General features: G+C 29.7%; 1 protein-coding gene across 4 annotated transcripts in view; it reads right to left on the bottom strand.

Annotated features, from left to right (window-relative positions):
* Positions 1-19,109, bottom strand: part of Asap (ArfGAP domain of ASAP) — a 142,244-nt gene that overhangs the window by 19,647 nt on the left and 103,488 nt on the right. For 3 of the 4 annotated variants that reach the window (XM_075381233.1, XM_075381225.1, XM_075381248.1), the window contains 3 exons: positions 14,511-14,582; positions 13,528-13,679; positions 11,364-11,411 (listed from right to left, as the gene is read on the bottom strand). In XM_075381233.1, coding sequence (XP_075237348.1) covers positions 11,364-11,411; positions 13,528-13,679; positions 14,511-14,582 — 272 coding nt within the window. The remainder of the gene's footprint in view (positions 1-11,363; positions 11,412-13,527; positions 13,680-14,510; positions 14,583-19,109) is intronic. The other variant, XM_075381243.1, reaches the window with a different exon arrangement.

The following is a 19,109-nucleotide window of genomic DNA, read 5'->3' as shown; positions in this document are numbered from 1 at the left end:
ACAATGTCAAAAACAGAGACATGATTTCCTTCGAAAAACAACAGGAGATGAAAATTTTGGCATATCATTATTCATTATAACCCAAAAGAAAAAAGCACACGGAAAATTTGAACTTTAATTCATTGCAAATCAAGAAATTCAGAAGGTAACCTCTAGAAAAACTTCTCTTAACAGTATTCTGAGATATAAACACACATACATGACAGAATACCTGAAAAGTTTAATAACTATAAATTCTGTACAGTACCAGACATTAAAACAATTTGATATGTGTATATCATGTTTAAAAATCCAGAGTTGATAATCCTGCTTCAAAAAAATACTTGGAATACACATCACTTTTGAAGTTAAAATTTGAACCCCCACTGTGCTTCTGTACTTCCTGATTTTAAACAGGAAGGGCATTCATTTCACCATGATTGACAACATGAGAACATGGATCAAGAAATGTTTACTGGTGGAATTCTTCTGATGGGAAGAGAAAATTGGTTCACCATTGGGAGAAATGTACAGCTGTAAATGATATAATGAAATGTAGTTTCATACCTTTTTTTTGCAAGTGTACAATACTTTTCAGCTGCTCCTTGCATGTGTGCAGATTCTCTTCATGAGAATCTGTGCTGCATCAATCTGTAGTTAGGTAAAGTATGTACCTCCTACTTGGAATACACATTTGATAATTTAATCAATTCACTGGAACATGTTTAGAATAAATTTTTACAATTCATTTATTTTAAAAGATTAAAGAAATGTCCTTTAATGTGTTTTACTTATTATCTGAGATAACTGAACTTTTTGTAATTTAACATAATAATGAATAACTATTTTGGTTCATTAACATCAATTTTATATAATTACAATCTAGCTGTACCAAGGTAATCTAAATTTAGTTTTCATTCTGAGATCTTAATCTTGAACTATTACATTTTAAGCAGGATTCCACAGGTTTTCAATAATTATACTGATGCCCGTACATGTAAAATGTGACTAACAATAAATTTAAAAAGAAAGCATTGAAATTTCTCGTGAACTGGGGAGCTGTAGCAAATTGCAACATAAAAAAAAAACTTGATGCACAATTAAAAATTTCTCTCTGTTCAAACACACTAGTAAACAATCAATAGTAGTAACATACTTATGTTACTGCTTCAGCTAATTTACAACTCAATGGTATGTGGAATGTATCTCTATTTTTCACTATAGTATAAAGAAGATTTTAGTATTATACAGGGTCCGGCATATAAATCTGATGATTTTGTAGTAGTTGTTATGTTGGCACCACTGTCAATGAGAAGGTGGGAGTGATGTACATCGACAGGTCTATTCATGCTATTTCAGTAGCCAGTATGTCATGGTCGGGTGAACAACAAGCGTTTGTGATTGAAGCCTATTTTAAAAATAATGACTCGGTTATTGTAACACAGCGTTTATTTTGAAGACATTTCAATTTAAATCGACACGCGCCTGTTCCTAGTAAGAATACGATATTGTTATAGGTAAAGAATTTTAGGAACACATTGTCTGCTTTAAAAATGAAACCAGCAGGATGAAAATGGACTGTGAGAATGCCTGAAAACATTAACACTGTAAGGCTAGCTGTTACGCGGTCTCCACAACGTTCAGCAGCGAGACATGCTGCTGCGCTAGCCATTTCTGATTGAAGTGTACGACTAATTCTTCATGCCGACCTGAAATTCCATCTATATAAGATGATGTTAGTGGAGCAACTTAATGCAAATGATTGGGTGTCTCACAAAGCAGCTTGCGAGGTCATCCTCAAAATGTCCACCAGGATGCCATTATTCTTTTAAGTAACGAGGCACATTTTCATCTGTCAGGATTTGTGAATAAAAAAAATTACCGTTATTGGGCTTCGCATAATACACGGCAAATTCTTGAAAAACCACTTCACAGTCAATATGTTACAGTGTGGTGTGTGGTTTCAAAGTTTGGCATAATTGATCCATATTTTTTTGAGGAATAAATCGCAGAGTAACAGTAAACATCTTATTGATACATAAACATGTTGAATGAATTTCTGCAACCGAAAGTGAATGACTTTCAAGGACATGAAATTTGGTTTCAACATGATGGTGCCCACTGCCCATAAGGCGAGAATCGCACTAGATGTTCTGCGAGAAACCTTTCCTGGACGTTTGATTTCCTGATTTGACGACATTCCTTGGCCAGTGCATTCACCTGATCCGGATGTTTGTGATTTTTCTGTGGGGGTATCTCAAATATAAAGTCTTCAGTAGTCGACCACAGTCAATTGCAGAACTCAAGGAGGCCATTCAACGAGAAATTGAAGCAGTTCCACAAGTGATGATTGAGCAAGCAATGTCAAATTTTAGAATGAGGTTAAGCGAGTGTGTGAGGAGTAATGGAAAACATTTGGACGACATAATATTCAAATTAAAAAAAAATCTATGTAAGTAATTCACTATAAATTACAAAAATTGATCTTAATTTGATATATTAAATGTTTTAATAGTACGAAACACAGTTTAATTATTATCCCTCAAAAATCACCAGGTTTATATGCCGGACCCTGTATATATATATATATAATAATTTTGTTTAATGGCAAAATAAATTTTATTAAACAATTTTTTATTTTGTATAATTTTATTTATATATAGTAATTTTTATATATATAATAATTTTATTTGATTCCCCGCACAGTTTGAAGATTCTACTATGTCCCAAGTGTTTGATTAGGCCAAAAGATTTCGATGTGGCTATGATGCAGTGGAAAAGGAAAGTCACAAATGTCATCCATGAACCAGCATAAATTATGACAATATTCAGGCCATTTGTGACCTTGTGGAGGTGACCGCTGCAAACCGTTACTGAAATTGCATTAGAGGTGGGCATAAGTGTTGGGAATGTACATATTCAATGTTGTTAGAACCTTCTGGATAAAGCAAAGAGTTGGCAAGATGGTTCTATGTCTTCTCACTAAGGCACAGAGAAATGTCTGAAAAGACATTTGTCAGTGGCTTCTGAATCGCTTTGAGGAAAAGAAATAGAGAAGTATTTTTGGACTGTATTGTAACCTGCAACGAAACTTGGGTCCACCATTACACACCAGAAAGCGAAAGAGAACAACTATGGAGTGAAGGAAAAGTGGGGATGGAGCACTGATCAAGGCCAAGAAATGCTTGTCAGCTAAAAAGGTTTTGACAACGTTTTGGGATTCAAAAGGTGTCCTACATATCAATTATAGTCTCAGATCTATCTAGCAGTTGATTTCTGTAGGTATCTGTTTTTTTTTAATGAAATCGATTTAAAAGATAATTTAATATATTACTGATGGCTAGCCTAGCAAAAATTAGCCGCAATTACCTTTAATTAAATATATTGTAATTTATTTTAATGAATTGCAACTATATTTTTTAAGTGAATTAAACGTCATTTGAAAGAAAATGATGTGAATAATGTAAAAAAAATGGTTGCCAACTCTCAGTCAGCTGCAAGGTCCAAGTTTCCAGGTGTAAACAGGTATGTTATTGTTAATTATTAACGCTCATTGTGTTTTTAAAAAAAAATTATATACTAAATTTTTTCTGTTAAACGATAACACAAGGTTACCTGTAAAAAAAATGGTTGCAAGTAGTGGTTGCCATTATTTGAACTAATTACTTTCAGTCTGAAAGAGTGTGAATGAGAGAGAAGGAGTGCGCACACTGCTTCAGGTTAAATTAAAAAACATTATTACTTTAATTATTCCTCATTGTGTCCTGGTTTACAACATGAAGTAGCAGGTGCATTAAAATACATTTTTTTATGTGTTATCGTGTACAGAAAAAATTGAACTTCAATTTAGTATATAATTTTTTTGAAAAACACTATGATTGTAACAATAACATACCTGTTTACACCTGGCAACCTGGAGGTTGCGAATGACTGAGAGCTGAAAACCACTTATTTTACATTCTTCACATTATTCTCTTACAAATGACGTTTAATTCACTTAAAAAAAATATAGTCGCAATTCGTTAAAACAAATTAATTACAATATATTTAATTAAAGGTAGGTAATTGCTGCTAATTTTTGCTAGGCAACCCGGCAGTAATGTATTAAATTATCATTAATCGTTCATTTAAATAGTTCCATTAAAACACCAGATACCTACAGAAATCAGCTGTCAGATCTTGTACTATTACCTGCACGAATGAAGGACTGTAAATGTGGCATACTACTGCCAGTTTTTGGATGAAATCAGGGCTGTTTATCGCAACAAAGATGCCTGCAACTAATTCTCAAGTCCTCCTTCTCCATAACAATGCACAGATAATTACAAATACAGCAGCTCAGACTTGCGATAAACTCGCTACAATTCATTGGACACCTCTTGAACACCCACCATATAGTCCTGACTTGTCACCATATGATTTCCACATGTTCTGTTTGGAGAAAGAAGCTTTAGGATGGGAAAGATTCAAAGACGATGCTGACAATCAAGCATTATGTGTGCAACTGGTTGTTGGGGCAGCCATCTTTTTTTGATGGATTCTTCTCCATACTGACACTAGCGTATTTCTTTCATAACTGTCAAGAAGAGTTTAGATTTATATTCTGAAGAAAGTAATTCAGGGTGCTATAATATTTGTGCTCTCATGGATGGACCATCATGAACATAACTCAGAATGGAAACTAGTCATCAATTCTTTGAAAAAAAGTTCAAAGGTTGTCGTTTTGCACAATGGCAATAAATTTATTTTTGTGTTATTAGATTATGCAACCGATAATGCAATTAAAGAAACATATGACAGGATGAAAATCCTGTTAGAAATAATTAAGTACTAGTACCATTAGTCAATTTGTTATGATTTAAAAGTTATTGTAGAATGTCCTACATTTTTTTTTTTGCAGCTCAGCTATACTAGATTTTGTTGCTTTTTGCAATAATGCAACAGCAGGAACAATACAGATAATTATATCAGGAAGGAATTGTCAAAACATGAATCAATTATGCCTGAACAGAAAAATGTTGTATGTCCCCCACTAGTTAACTCTGAAATGATTCTTCTACCTTCAGACCAAGTAAAAATTAAGAACTTTTGGAAAACTTTGTTAAGGTGATAGACATAAAAGGTGCTCATTATTTGAAAGACTGCGTTAGTGACACTAAAATCAAGGAAGCAATTTTAGTGGGTCTCCAAATAAAAACTTTGGTTAGAGATGGATAATTAAAAAAACTGTTAATCCAAGTCAAAAAGTCAGTAAATTCATTTTAAAATGTTCTGAAAAATCTTTTTAAGAAATCATAAATCCAGAAGCAAAAAAAATTGAAAAAAAATTTTTGTGAAAAAAGTTTTTCACACTGGAACATTGTGGCTGAATTATTACAATGATACAAACACACAGGGTGTTGAACATCCTTTAAAATCCATCACTTGTTCACACCTGAATTTCTCTCAAGACAATATCTGTGATAAAGCACGAAGAATGCTTCCACTAGCAAACCTCATCCATGAAAAACAAACACTAGGAGTAGTAATAGTGACTGCAAGAATGCTAGCAGATTATTGTTGGACACTAAAGCGGGATGTTCCAGATGCCAACATAAAAGGAAAACAACTACCACATTTGAAGTTGAATATAGCCTGGCATGCATGTAAATTCTTACATTTCTTTCAAAAGTTTACCTATGCATCACAAAACAAAAACGGTGGATGATGGAGAGAATCTATTTACATATTTGAATTCTGCGTGAAAAGTTCTATTAGAATGACATATTTTGTTCCCTGTGTTTTGTTCCGAAAAAAAAGTTTAACTTTGTTCCTCAGTGTTACTAATATACAAACAGGCTGTTAATAATTAAAAGTTAAAACCAGTAGAGGAAAATGAGGTGTTGCAGGAAATGTGATATTTAGAGATGAGACAACATTTAATGGTAAGCAGCTACAACAGCAATATTTGGGACAGCAAAAATTTACATCAATTTCTGGAATATGTTCATGGTAGCCCAAAAGTGATCAATTGTCTTTTGTGCTCTTAGTCAAGTTAGTGTTCAGCTTGTTCTTTTTACTGACAATATCCTGAAGAGCACAGTTTTTATGATATGCATGCACTGAAAATTTTCTCAACTCATAGTCAGATGTGATGAGCAAGAAAAGGGTGCAACAAAGTCTGAGATTCCCTTGATAACCATTAACCAGGTAGTAGCAAGCCCAATTGCACTTCAAATTTTGGAAGCATTGTTTTTTCAATTGGGTTCTATTAAACATCCAAATGTTAATTCCATCTTTATTTCCCAATATAGCTGGACTCAATCATACCTTGTAAATGGTGAAGTTTCAAAGATAACAGTGAATATACTGAATCAATATTGGCAAAACAATTTCAACTGAAATATCTACCAGATCACCAATAGTGATTACATAAAATCAGAAACTGTTTTATGATAAACTTGATGTTTTCTTATAAAATGACACCTTGAAAAATTCCGTAAATATTATGATCAAACTTCAAAATAATATCTTCAAAGATGTAAAATCCTTTTTAAATCTTCCCATATAACTATAAACTAAATGATGATCATATCATGTACGAGGGTCGGTTGATAAATTTTGCACACTAGCGTACTACACAGAGACAAAAGGTACTATCGAGTTGGGTGTAGCAGCTCATGATAGCTAAAATGATCCCCTTCTACAAACCTGTGATAATGCGTTGAAATCAATTTACTGGTTTGTTCTCAGTAGCAGTTAAAATGGAATCAAGTACGGTTAAAACAGCATACAGTGATTGAATTTTTGACAATAGAAAATGTCAATCCTACAAATATTTTTCATCATTTAAAAGCACTATACAGTAGTATAAACTACAGTACTGTGAATAGGTGGACATTGAAATTTCACGTATGTGAAGCAGATAAAGTGACAATTGAGGACGCACCTCGCAGCGGAGACCAATTTCTGTGAATGACGAGAAACATCGAAAGGACATAGATGATTTGCTTCAAAGTGACCAGTGAATCACCCAGCAATGCGCATTGCTATTCAGTTAGGCATATCTAAAGAACGAGCAGGCCATATTATCGAGCAATTGGGTTACTGTAAAATCTGTGCACGAATGCTACCGCACAAACTGATGGATGAACACAAGCAGCATCATGTTGAATGTTGCAAAGAACTTTTACAGTGCTATCATGCTGAAGGAGTTATTATAATTATGCAAAAAAAATCTTTTCTGATTCAATGAATATTTTTTGATTCATTAAACATCAAAATATACTAATTTTCAGTAAGTCATGTTATTTGAATAAATATTATTTTCATTACAGTTTCACTGAATTTCTGTAAATAAATTATATGAAATAAAGGTAAGAAATTACATCAAACCAGCCTAACAACAAAAAGGTTGATACTGTAGCAAGGAATTGAAGCTGTAACATTTTTGTTAGTCTTATTTATTTCATAATTTCAATAAAAAACTTTTTAATTAAAAAAAAAAATAATAAAAATAAAAAAGCAAACACTCAGCTGATTAAGAAATAAGCTATTTCACTAAAATTCAAAACTAACATGGGCCAGATTGTCAACTATTGAGTTTATTAATGCCCTTTTGCAGTTTGTAAGAAGCAGTGGTTCTAACTTTAAATTCAAAATGGTAGCTTCCACTTGGTTCAATTTTAAAGTAAATTCCATTTAAGAATTTTTGAGTGGTTCAAGTATATTATGTCTATATTTATAATCACTAAAGTGACAGCAGCTGAGTGGCAAGTGTTCTAGTCTCATTATCACCTCAGGTTTGAGCCTCTGTGTTATCTTTTTCTAAAGTTTACTTTTTTATTATAAATACATATGGCAAATTTTTTTAATTTACAAATATTTATAAGAATCTAGAAAAAAAATATGTGAATTCCACATTTGTTGATTATTTTGTTTGAATATAAGAATCATTAACCTAAAAATCTTTATCAGCATGTTGGAATAGAGGTCACACGGTGAAGAAAGGATTAACAAATAAACAACAAACAGATTTTGTTTTAGAAAACTTGGAAGAACATAAATAAATAAATTTATTCTAATTTTCAGAATGCCAGTTACAATCTGTAGAAAAATAATTGACAAAAAATTAAAAAAAATATATGTGAATTGTAACAAAAATATAAATACATATCCAGAAATATAAATATATCTGGACTGTAAGCTGAAAATGAAAATAAATTAATCTATTCATTTATATTAATTTCTTTAAAGCTTTATAAAATAATTTTTGTTTGGTTAAATGTTATATTCAAATAAAATAATAATCAGCAAATATGAAATTCATACAGGTATTTATTCCACATTCTTATAAACATTATTATTTTAAATCCTATATAACAAAAAGTCATCTATATAATACAAGGGACAGAAGAAGAAAAACAGGTGCACTCCAAGAAAATCAGAAAATGAAGGAATATGTAAAAGAACAAAAAAATCAGAAAAGAAATGATATTAGTGTGGTCCCTAGTAGGTCACTTTGAAAAAAAAAGAAATCTACATTAAAAAATAAAACGACAGTGAATAAAATCCGATAACTCTCCATTATGAAACTACACCACTTGCCATTTGGCTGCTGTGATTGTAAATACACAACTAAACTACTCAAATCCTTGAAAATCTTTTAAGACTTAAAATCTTTTTCCTCCAAAATATCAAGTTGGAAGCTGTTATTTTGGATTTAAAGTAGGGACCCCACTGCTCCTACCATTCTGAAAAAGGGCATTAATAAACTCTGTTGTAAGCTTGTCACATTCAAATAGGAAGCCTATCCTTATACAAAAAAGAATCTATGTAAAAGCTACAAACTACAAGGTAACAAAAAATTGGACCTTTGTTAGTGCAATATTATAAATATAAAAGAATTCATAACTTTCCCTAACCCTTCCAATTGAAAATACAAGAAATAACAAAGATTACAAAACTGTAGGCATAGCAAGTGAGATGGATCCACATCATAATAACAAAGGGATCACTAACACCCATTACATAGCAGCAAACACGTTAATCAGTCACATAGCAAGAAATCAACTCTGAATACATAAATATTCCAATTCATTGCGAGTCGACCAGCAACAGCTAAAATAAAATTCATCTTAAAAAAAAAAATTCAAGGTAGAGGCACACATATAAAGGTAAGCTAAATGCATATTTCATTTCTGAAATCATTAATTAACTGACCCTGTTAAGATGCAGTAATAAACATACTTTTATAATCTTAACAAGGAATAAAGAGAATTAACACGTGAATGAATTTAAATTGCACAAGGTTCTATTTAAAAGTAGTTTTGAAAACAATACCTTTAAAAATACTTTTTATGGATTTAAGAGCAGTTTAATATAAATCTAAGAAGTTACAATTTGTCTATCTAATTAGTATGTTCCTTAACAACTGGAAGAAATAAACCTTATCCATTACAACATAATCAATCATATAACAATATGTTTGAAAATTATTCCAAATATATTACACCACTGATCTACACCCCACCCATCATGTTTTTTTATTAATAAATAAAAAAATTGTCTAGGTATGGATATTTTCCATACGCAGTTTTAGTTTGACTATAAAAGAAATTGTCAGAAAAGAAAATGTTTGTCTTTGAATCGTTGACGGAAAAAGTAAGTTTTACATCATATTAAATCTTGCTATTCTTGAGTTTCTATTTTAAGTAACAGTTGGAATTGTGAGAAATTGCATTTTTCATCTGTTTTTTGATATTATAATTTTAACGTTCTTTAAAGTTTTACATAATGTAAAAACAGTCAGTGTTTTAAGTACAGAATTTTTCTTCTCGCCAAACTATATACTCTAATACTATTACGGTACACAAATATTTTCATAATTTTAATTAGGGTCAGGATGGAAAAATGATTTTAAAGAAAGGCAGAATTTCTATTAAAACAGCTCTAAATCTTGGTTTTCTTTTGAAGAATACGTTGCTCTATAGTGAATCAGAGGTTTAGATAAGTATAATGCCCAGCAATACATTTCAGGATTACATGAAGAGACTTTAATTCTACTACTTTTCACCCATTTCAATAGAAATGCTTTGTTAACAATGTTAACTAAAATTATATAAGTATTGTTTTACACTAAACACAGTTTAGTGTAAAAAGATTTCTTATCTTTAATGAAAATTGGAATAACAATTTTTTTTTTAAAGTCATTTTACTGAAATCAACCAACAGAGAAAATTGTTTAATTCTTTAATGACAGGCAAAACTTCTTATTCTTAAATAAAGTTCAATTTCCCATAATTCTTACGGGTTTAGCTTTACACTTGAAATAACAAAAACAATGCAAACAAGTACAAAATTCAATGTGGGATAAAATTCAACTTCTTCCATTAAGTGGCTCATAAGTTATAACTCTTCAAACAAAAGCTTTTTTTTTTAATGAAACTTTTATTGTAATCTAATTTTACCTTAACTGTTTAGAACCAACAAATAAATTTGATAAATAGATTAGGTTTAATGCAAATTTATAATCCATTAATCACAATAAAATTATAAATTACTTTGAAAGGAACAACCATCATTGTGAACTAACAATGAAAAAAGGAAGACTTTTTTCTTTAAATTAATTTATCGTAAATTTCACTTCTGTAAATACTGAAATAAAAAATAAATAACTATTTACATCATCTAAAATAATAGAAAAATAAATATGTTAAAACTTAACAGAAAAACTGAACTAATAGCAATAGGCAAAAAAAAAATTACTGCACAAAATATTATGAAAATCTTTAACTGCCTCATAAAGCTATTACATTCATTCAAGCTCCAAGAATAACAGAAAGAATGGGCTAGCGAGGCAGAGGGTCAACAAAAAATGAATACACTATCATCCTACACCTGACATAAAAATTGTGACAAAATTTTTAAAAAATTTACAAAACTCAAGGAGACTGGAATAAATAACTAAACTATTTTATCTGTAAATATACACTACCTATAGCGTTTATACTATAGTCTATAAACTATGTATAGGTAGTTTAAAGACACAGAATTATTTCCAAAACATATAAATTGAGAAGACAGCAAAATAAAACAGTAATTTAACAATCCTGCCCACAACTCTAAAACAAATGACTGAAATAAGAATGGCTGAAGTACAGAAAGTAAAACTGTAAAATAATATGATCAAAATATTTAATTTACAATAGACAGGAAGAATCTGTCATGTAACTTACACTTACGTCAAAACTGAGTAGTTCAAATGTGAATAATTAGCATAAAAAAATGGTAATACAGGACTAAAACACTTTTTTAAATATTTCAAATGTTAAAAAAAACTAAAAAAAAAAACTAAAACAGAATAATATCATGCAACATCAACTTCAGAGTTACTAAAAGTTTACCTCACTTTCTTCAGCATAGCTCTCAAGTTTAGAGCTTTCACATTTTTTCTGAAAACAAGATATATGATGTGACAGTCATTTTTATAACTTTTCACATGAACCAATAATTAAATCGTTATTAAAAGAGAACAAATACTATGTTACAGAACTTTAGCACAATAAACAGTATACAAAACTACATGAGCTACGAGATTCTATTATAAATTTTACTGAGAATTAAATAAAAGTAATTATTATTTTGTGCAACTAAATAAAATCATCAATTATTATTTACATCTTCTGATACAACAATCACGAGAATCTAAAAACTGCTTAATTCAATAATTCATTTTAATTAAAATTACATAAATATTCTTTATGCAACAGATGTGATTTTAAATACATCTGAAACATTTTCTGTAGTTCATAATAAAATAAAGAAGTTAATGATACTTTCAAACCAAACCAATCCAGTTTTAAATATTTCAAGATCACAACCCTACTTACTAAAAATGTACATCTTTTCTGTTGCATGTAAATTTAATTACCACAAACTAAAACTTTTATGCTATACATCATAAAAAATGTTATAGAAAAAATCCTACAATAACCTGCACACTATCACTCGACAATAATCTTTCAGAAACTATAGCTAAGAAATAATTTAAAACATACATGAAATATTTAATAGTGTAACAGTATTAAAAACAAAAATTTGTGAATAGTGTTGACCATGTACATAAATTTCTTTTTTAAATTCAAAATCAAGGATGGTATCTTCCAACTGGATATTTAATTCAGAAATTAAGCAAATTTTTCTTAAATTTGAACGAGAGTGAACTGATTATAGTATTGTTTGTCTGAAAATAGTTTTAGACATCTAAATAGCAATAGTAAACCAGGCAACTCTAAGACTAAGAATGATTATAGGCACACTTATGTGACCGATTAGCATTTATAAATTAAGACTTGAAAAATATTTAATTTTATAAGGCACGACTTGGATAAAAATGCATGATAAAGAAAGACTCTCAAATGTGTTTTTTTAATGGATCAGTTAAGAATTTTAGTCTATGCAGTTTTCTGCTTGCATAAATAAAATTTAAAGATAAACTTTATTTCTGCAAAAATAGTTTAGTTTAATTAACTGCGCACCGAGTGAACATGTTTAGTCAGTGTTAAATCTTGCTGGGCTACATTTGGGCTGTAGGAATTCAATGAAAAGTAGTAGTAACTTTGTTATTATTTCCTGCACTCTGGTGGAATTTGTAAAAATCTAATGGAAAAATGTACATCTCCATTTCTTCTTGCATAACTTGGGTGTAGTATGCTATGAATTTTCATTCCTTATTATTGTTGGACTATTTTTTTACTATTTTTATGTAAAATGTATTGGATTTTATAGATAACTATTGTTTTAATCATCACATAATATATTTTAAGTATTCCTTTTAAATGTTGATTCTATCATTAAAAAACATATTTACAAAATCCAACTTTTTTTATCAAAAAGTAGTAATTTTATATACATATCAAGAAAAATTGTGATAACATATGAAAAACTTAAATGAGACAAATTGTTGACATACATATATATAAATACATCTGATAAAAAGAGTTTTAGGAATTGTGAAGAATATGGACACATATATAAACAATAAATTTAAATTATAAGCTCACGTTGGTAAAGAATAATGATTAAAGTAGAATTTTATTACATGTAGTTTTCCAAGGAGACTTAAATGAATTTTTCAGAACCCTCAAAAATAATTATAATAGAGTAAATCTTAACTTAACTAGTTAAATTATAATTCCATCATAGCCTTAAAAAAAATAATAAAGTAATCAGAACAATTACAATAACAGTTACATACACAAAAAGTTGTAAACAGCTATGAACTGAAATGTAGACTACAGTAATTAGAAGCTGGTAAAAAAAAAAAAACTGTAGAGTTAATAACATTTCAGAACAATAATTTTGACAATTCAAATTTTCCTGCTAAAACCCTAACTAATTCTATACTTTACATCTGACGATCAAAATTTCCAAAGGGCACAAAACAGAATAATCATTTAAATCCTCCAAAAATTAAAGTAAAGAAAATGTTACTGAAAAAAAAAATTCTTAAAACTCAATATTAAAAGCAGTTATTATAAATTTGGATTCGAACAAAAATTTGTTTACCTTTCTAGGAGGTGGTACTGGGTTGTGAGTGCTAGCTGAAGTATCAGAAGCAACAGAACTGATACTCTCCATGGACTGCCCATTAGATAACCTAGATGAAGGTGGCCCTGCTGGAGCTGGGGGAGGTGGCCCTCTTGGCCTTTGTACACTACCTACATTACAAATTATGAAATTCAAGTTGTCTATTGAAAACACTATAAAATGGTATAACAATAATTATTCTTACTGAACTACAGAAACACACAATATAAACAATCAGGTACCCTCTAATTCTACTTCATATACAATACTCTTTCTAAAAGTAAAATACCTTTTCCTTAAATTCCTTAAAAAAGTTTTCAAATTGCTGTAATCATAAAACTTTTAGTTAGCTGTCCATATTCTACGGAATGTTATGAAATACGCTATCTGATTTACATTAAGATAAATTTTAAATCGATTTCAAGTACACATAAGAGTAATATTTGAGAAAATCCTGAAATCGTTCCATAATATATTTTCATAAACTATTAAAAATTATTTAATAACCACTAGAGTTATGTTTGTTAGAATTTTTCTTTTTAAAGTATTTATTGTGTAACTAACAAATTAAAAAATTTAGTACAAAGTAATGAAACACAAACCAAATACCAGATAGCAAAATTTGAATTATCTGTTGCACACAATTTCATTTAATAGATTGTAAATTAAATATGTAATTATAAAAAATATTCAAAGAACAATGTAAAATTAGAAACATTCAATTTTTATAATGAAGAGTTTATAATTAAAAAAGTAAAGGGTAAACTAAAAACTAAGTATAGGATTTTATTACATAAATAATTTGCAGAGTCAACATAGTGGTTCATATATTCAATCAATTTATATTATAATTTAACATAATTACAAAAAAAATCTTCAGCAGATTAAACAACAGCAATTAAATTACAAGCAAGGGTAAAATTGTACAAAATAAGAAATTATACAGAAAATAATGAACCAACCTGATGATTTATCCAATATTGTACTTTTAAGTGTTGGCATTTCACCAGGCGGAATGACTAGCTTAGCTCCAGCTAGAAAAATAAAACAACTACATGTAAAAATACATATAATACTTAGGTGAATATGATAAATATTTTTTTTTTTATCAACCTAAGGTTGGATTCATTTTTGAACCAAACAGATATTCTTACTAAATATCAGTTGTACCAACTTATGATTAACAGAGGCCAAAATTTTTATTCTAAATATTTCTAACTTTTAAGTGAAATGATTCCTAAATCATTTTCAAATTGTTCTTTCAAATGTATCATACAAATTTGATTATTTTATTAAAAAGATAAATGTCATGCTTATCATACTTGTCTACAAAATGTTTTCCTTTTTACCAAGATTCTATTATACAAACTTGTTTTACGATATCATAATTAGATGTAATTTTCTATCTGATTTGTAATCATTACATATGTAATTATGAAAAGAAAAAAGTAATAAATTTATTAATCTGGTCACATGAACGAGTTATTATTTCTGTTTAATGTGTTTTAATAAAATATATAGCTAAATGAAAAAGAAGGGCTTTGCATATGAATAAATAAGGCAGTAATGATGATCATTGCTAACTAACTTGTTGGTTAACCTAACCCCATTGTTAAATTTAATATCAATATATTTGAAATACAGATAAAAACAAAACACAATGAACAATGTCATTATTAAAAAGTTATAGATTATATAGAATTAAGTCTGCATTTACCATGATTAGACAAAACTTTCTAGATTAATCCTGAAGTGCAAACATTAAATTTTAGAAATGTCCATGACCTCATTTATAAACATGGCTGAAGGTCCTAACCTATAAGGTCCTAAAGACTATTATTATTAAAATTAATGGATCTACTTATCTTAAATGACTCAATTAAATGTAATTGATTATACAGTGAAAGCCATTGTATTATTAATAGTTTGAGTAATATTTTGTCCCAGTCAATTTTGAGCTGTCATAATGACTACATAAACTGTTTGTATAAAAATATAATAAGGCCAATGAGTCCTAAAGGATCATAGATACCTGCTATGATGGAAAGAATATTCCTTTAGTATAAATTTTAGAATTATTAGAATGAGTGATTTGGAAATTTAGTGTATCTGATGTGTTATTCCATAGAACTCCTACAGTATGTACATTGTGTTCTTGTTTAGATGGTGTGGATCAATTATGATTAGATGTAGAAATACTGTAATTGTTAGAATACCATGTGTGAAGTGAAAAACCATACTGTTGTAATAATTTGGAGATATCATCTTTAACTGAATAACTTCATTTAGATTATCTTAATCGGTAATGAGATATCTTGTGGCTAAATATGTTGTACAAGAGGTTCCATAAGTTACGATTTATATGCATAATGTTTTATCTCTTGTTTTGGAAAATTACACCAAAGAATCCAGCAGATGTATTATCTAGAGGTTGCTCACCAAGCAAATTACTTGATATATCACTGGTGGCATGGTTCTCCTTGGCTATTACAATCTTCTTCCCATTGGCCAACGGATCGTAATATTATGTTTAATGATGGTAATTTAAATCCTGAATGTTTATTAGAAAGACGTAAAACTATATTAATTTCATGTGCATCTAATGTTGTATGTGTTTACACACAAAGGTTTTCATCTTTACATGCTTTATTATTAACATTTAGCTTTTATTTCAGATTCATTCACAATATTAAATCAAAATGATCTTAATGTAACTTTAGTACTCTAACTACTAACGAATTAGATCACACTCTTTACTTTTTTATATGTCAATCACAATCCATGTATTTCAATGAGATTAAGAATCTTAAAATCAGGTGATTGATAAAGTAAGTTTAGTTCACTAGATCCATTCTTGGATGATTTAGGTCTATTTCGTGTAGGAGGCAGACTTCAATGTTCCCTCCTACAATATCAACTCTTGCGCTCTGGTGTACAATTACCACGTCATTGTTGCAACAGAGATACTGGATAACAAATGTAAAAAGAATAATTTCATCAATCATTCATAAGTGTTTAACTTGCTTTAAGTTTAATGAAAAAATTCAATCCCAACAACTTGGTCAATTACAGCCTGTTAAGAGTGATTCCTTCCCGAACATTCTCTTCTTGTGCAGTAGCTTATAGTGGCCCAATTATAATTCATCATGACAGGCAAAGATCTAAAACATTGGGTAAAGCTTGCATAGCACTTTTTATACGTTTAGCCACTAAGGCTATTCATTTAGTTAGTTTCTGATTTGACTTCACAATCATTTATTTCCGTCTTCAAAAGATTCATTTCACGTAGAGGTATACCTGCTAAAATATTTTCTGATATCAGTGTTACCTTTCATTCTGTTAGAGATATTTTGTACAACTTGTACCAACTTTTAAAATCAGACAAATTTAAAACAAATATTCAAACATTTTCAACATCACAAGGGATTACTCGGTAATTTATTCCTCCTTCATCTCCTTATTTTGGTGGTTTATGGGAAAGTGCAATCAAAAGTATCAAATATCATATATGTTGTGTAACAGGAAAAACAATTCTCAACTTTGAGGAATTTTATACAGTACTGACACAAATTGAGGCTTGTCTTAACTCTCGCCCTATTTTTGCTATTTCCACAGACCGTAGAGACCCAATACCACTTTCACCATTTCTTATTGGATGTTCTCTCACACCTTTACCTGAACCGAATTATCTAAGGGTTGAATTTACGCAATTAGGTTGATGGCAACTGTTTAAAAAATTTATTCAATCCATTTGGAAACGATGGTCAAAGGACTTATCTGCACTATCTTCAACAATGCAACAAATGGCATTTTCCAGCATGTAACCTTTCGGTTGGAGATCTAGTTCTGATCACCAACAAAAATACTTCACCCATGCATTGGAAGCATGGAGTTATAACCCAGGTTTATCCGGGTACTGACAATTTAGTCAGAGTTGTAGATGTATAAACAGCTAAGGTTCACTAAACAGACCTATATATAAAATATGCTTTTTACCAACTTTTAAAGATTAACATAAATTTTATTATTTAAATAAATAATTAGATAATTTAAATTATGATATTTTCAAGATATATTGCTTGATTTAATAAATATTACATTATTATTGTGATTTCATATTATAATTGTAATCTCATGTTATTATTTAATCTGTTGATTAATGTATTATTGTTACAAGCTAGATACGTATCAATGTAACTATTATATCATGTTCATATTGCTCTACACTTTTAAATGATTTCCTAGCTATACATACATACTACGTACTATATACATATACAAACACACACAACATGCATACACATATGCTCATTTTAGCGATTGGTCCCTATTAGAATAGATTTCTGATATTTATGCATTATTTACACTAAATCTTCACTGGATTGAGGTGCTCACCAATGAATACACCTGGGCGTAATAAGGACTATAAGGACTCATGAACAACACTTTTAAAGAAATCCTAATATCTATATGAGTTAAGTACAATAAGCGGTGTAGATTTCCTTATTTACTAGAAAAATGATTAATGTATATATGCACTTACTTGTTATAAAGGAAATATTGCTGATAGACAATTATTATATATCCGAGCTCTATGATTATTACTATTCATTACTATTTATTATTGTATTATGTACAACCAAGGTGAACACAATTTGAAACTATTGATTTAATGATTTAACTATAAGCGATATGTATAATCAATTTTTTTTTCTCCGATATTTACATGATATTGCATAATATACATTTAAAATCATTTATTTCATGTTATTAGCTGTAACTTTTCTTTAATAATCATGTTATTATACAGCATCTTAGATTATCTTACTTTGTATAATAAATATTTATAATTATATTGTTAAACTTGTTGAGATTACAAACAAAGATTATTAATATTATTTCATGTTATCACTTGTAATATTTCATTACATTATTATAAAGAAAAAATCCTCAGGATTTTTGATAAGCAGTTATGTTCAGTTTCATATCCTCTTTATTAATGACAAACAAACTATATAACTTTCCTTCTTACTGATGTAAGGCATATAAATATGTTAATCTAGTTGAATTCAATAGCTGTTTTATAATATATATTTTGTCTCTATAATACAGAGTGATTCAAAGAAACAGGACATTTTGAAAGTTGTGTTGGTAGCTGTGGGCGATTGGCACCACTTGATAAGTGGCGCCAGCCTCTCTAACCTAACCTGCCATTTAGTTGTCATGGATCCTTCGAGTGGTGTGCAACTTGCATTTGCTATCAAAGCGTTTTATAAAAACAATGACACTGTGGAGGGTTCAAGCTTTACAAGATGCTGTCACACGAAGTCCACATCATCAATCCGTCGTCTCTCAGCATCTTTACAACTGCATAGTTCAAATGTTCGAAGAATGTTAGTGAAGGACTTGCAATACCATCCATACAAGTTGCAGATCGTCCAGGAACTGAAACCGAATGATGCAGTTGTGCGAGCACAATTCTGTAATGTAATGCTTCAGAAGATAAATGATAACGAAGAGTTTGTTCACGAACTGTGGATGTCAGACGAAGCGCATTTCCA

Source organism: Lycorma delicatula, chromosome 1 (assembly GCF_047948215.1).
Source record: "Lycorma delicatula isolate Av1 chromosome 1, ASM4794821v1, whole genome shotgun sequence".
In the NCBI taxonomy this organism is placed as follows: Eukaryota; Metazoa; Arthropoda; class Insecta; order Hemiptera; family Fulgoridae; genus Lycorma; species Lycorma delicatula.
This window is presented reverse-complemented; position numbering and strand designations above follow the sequence as displayed.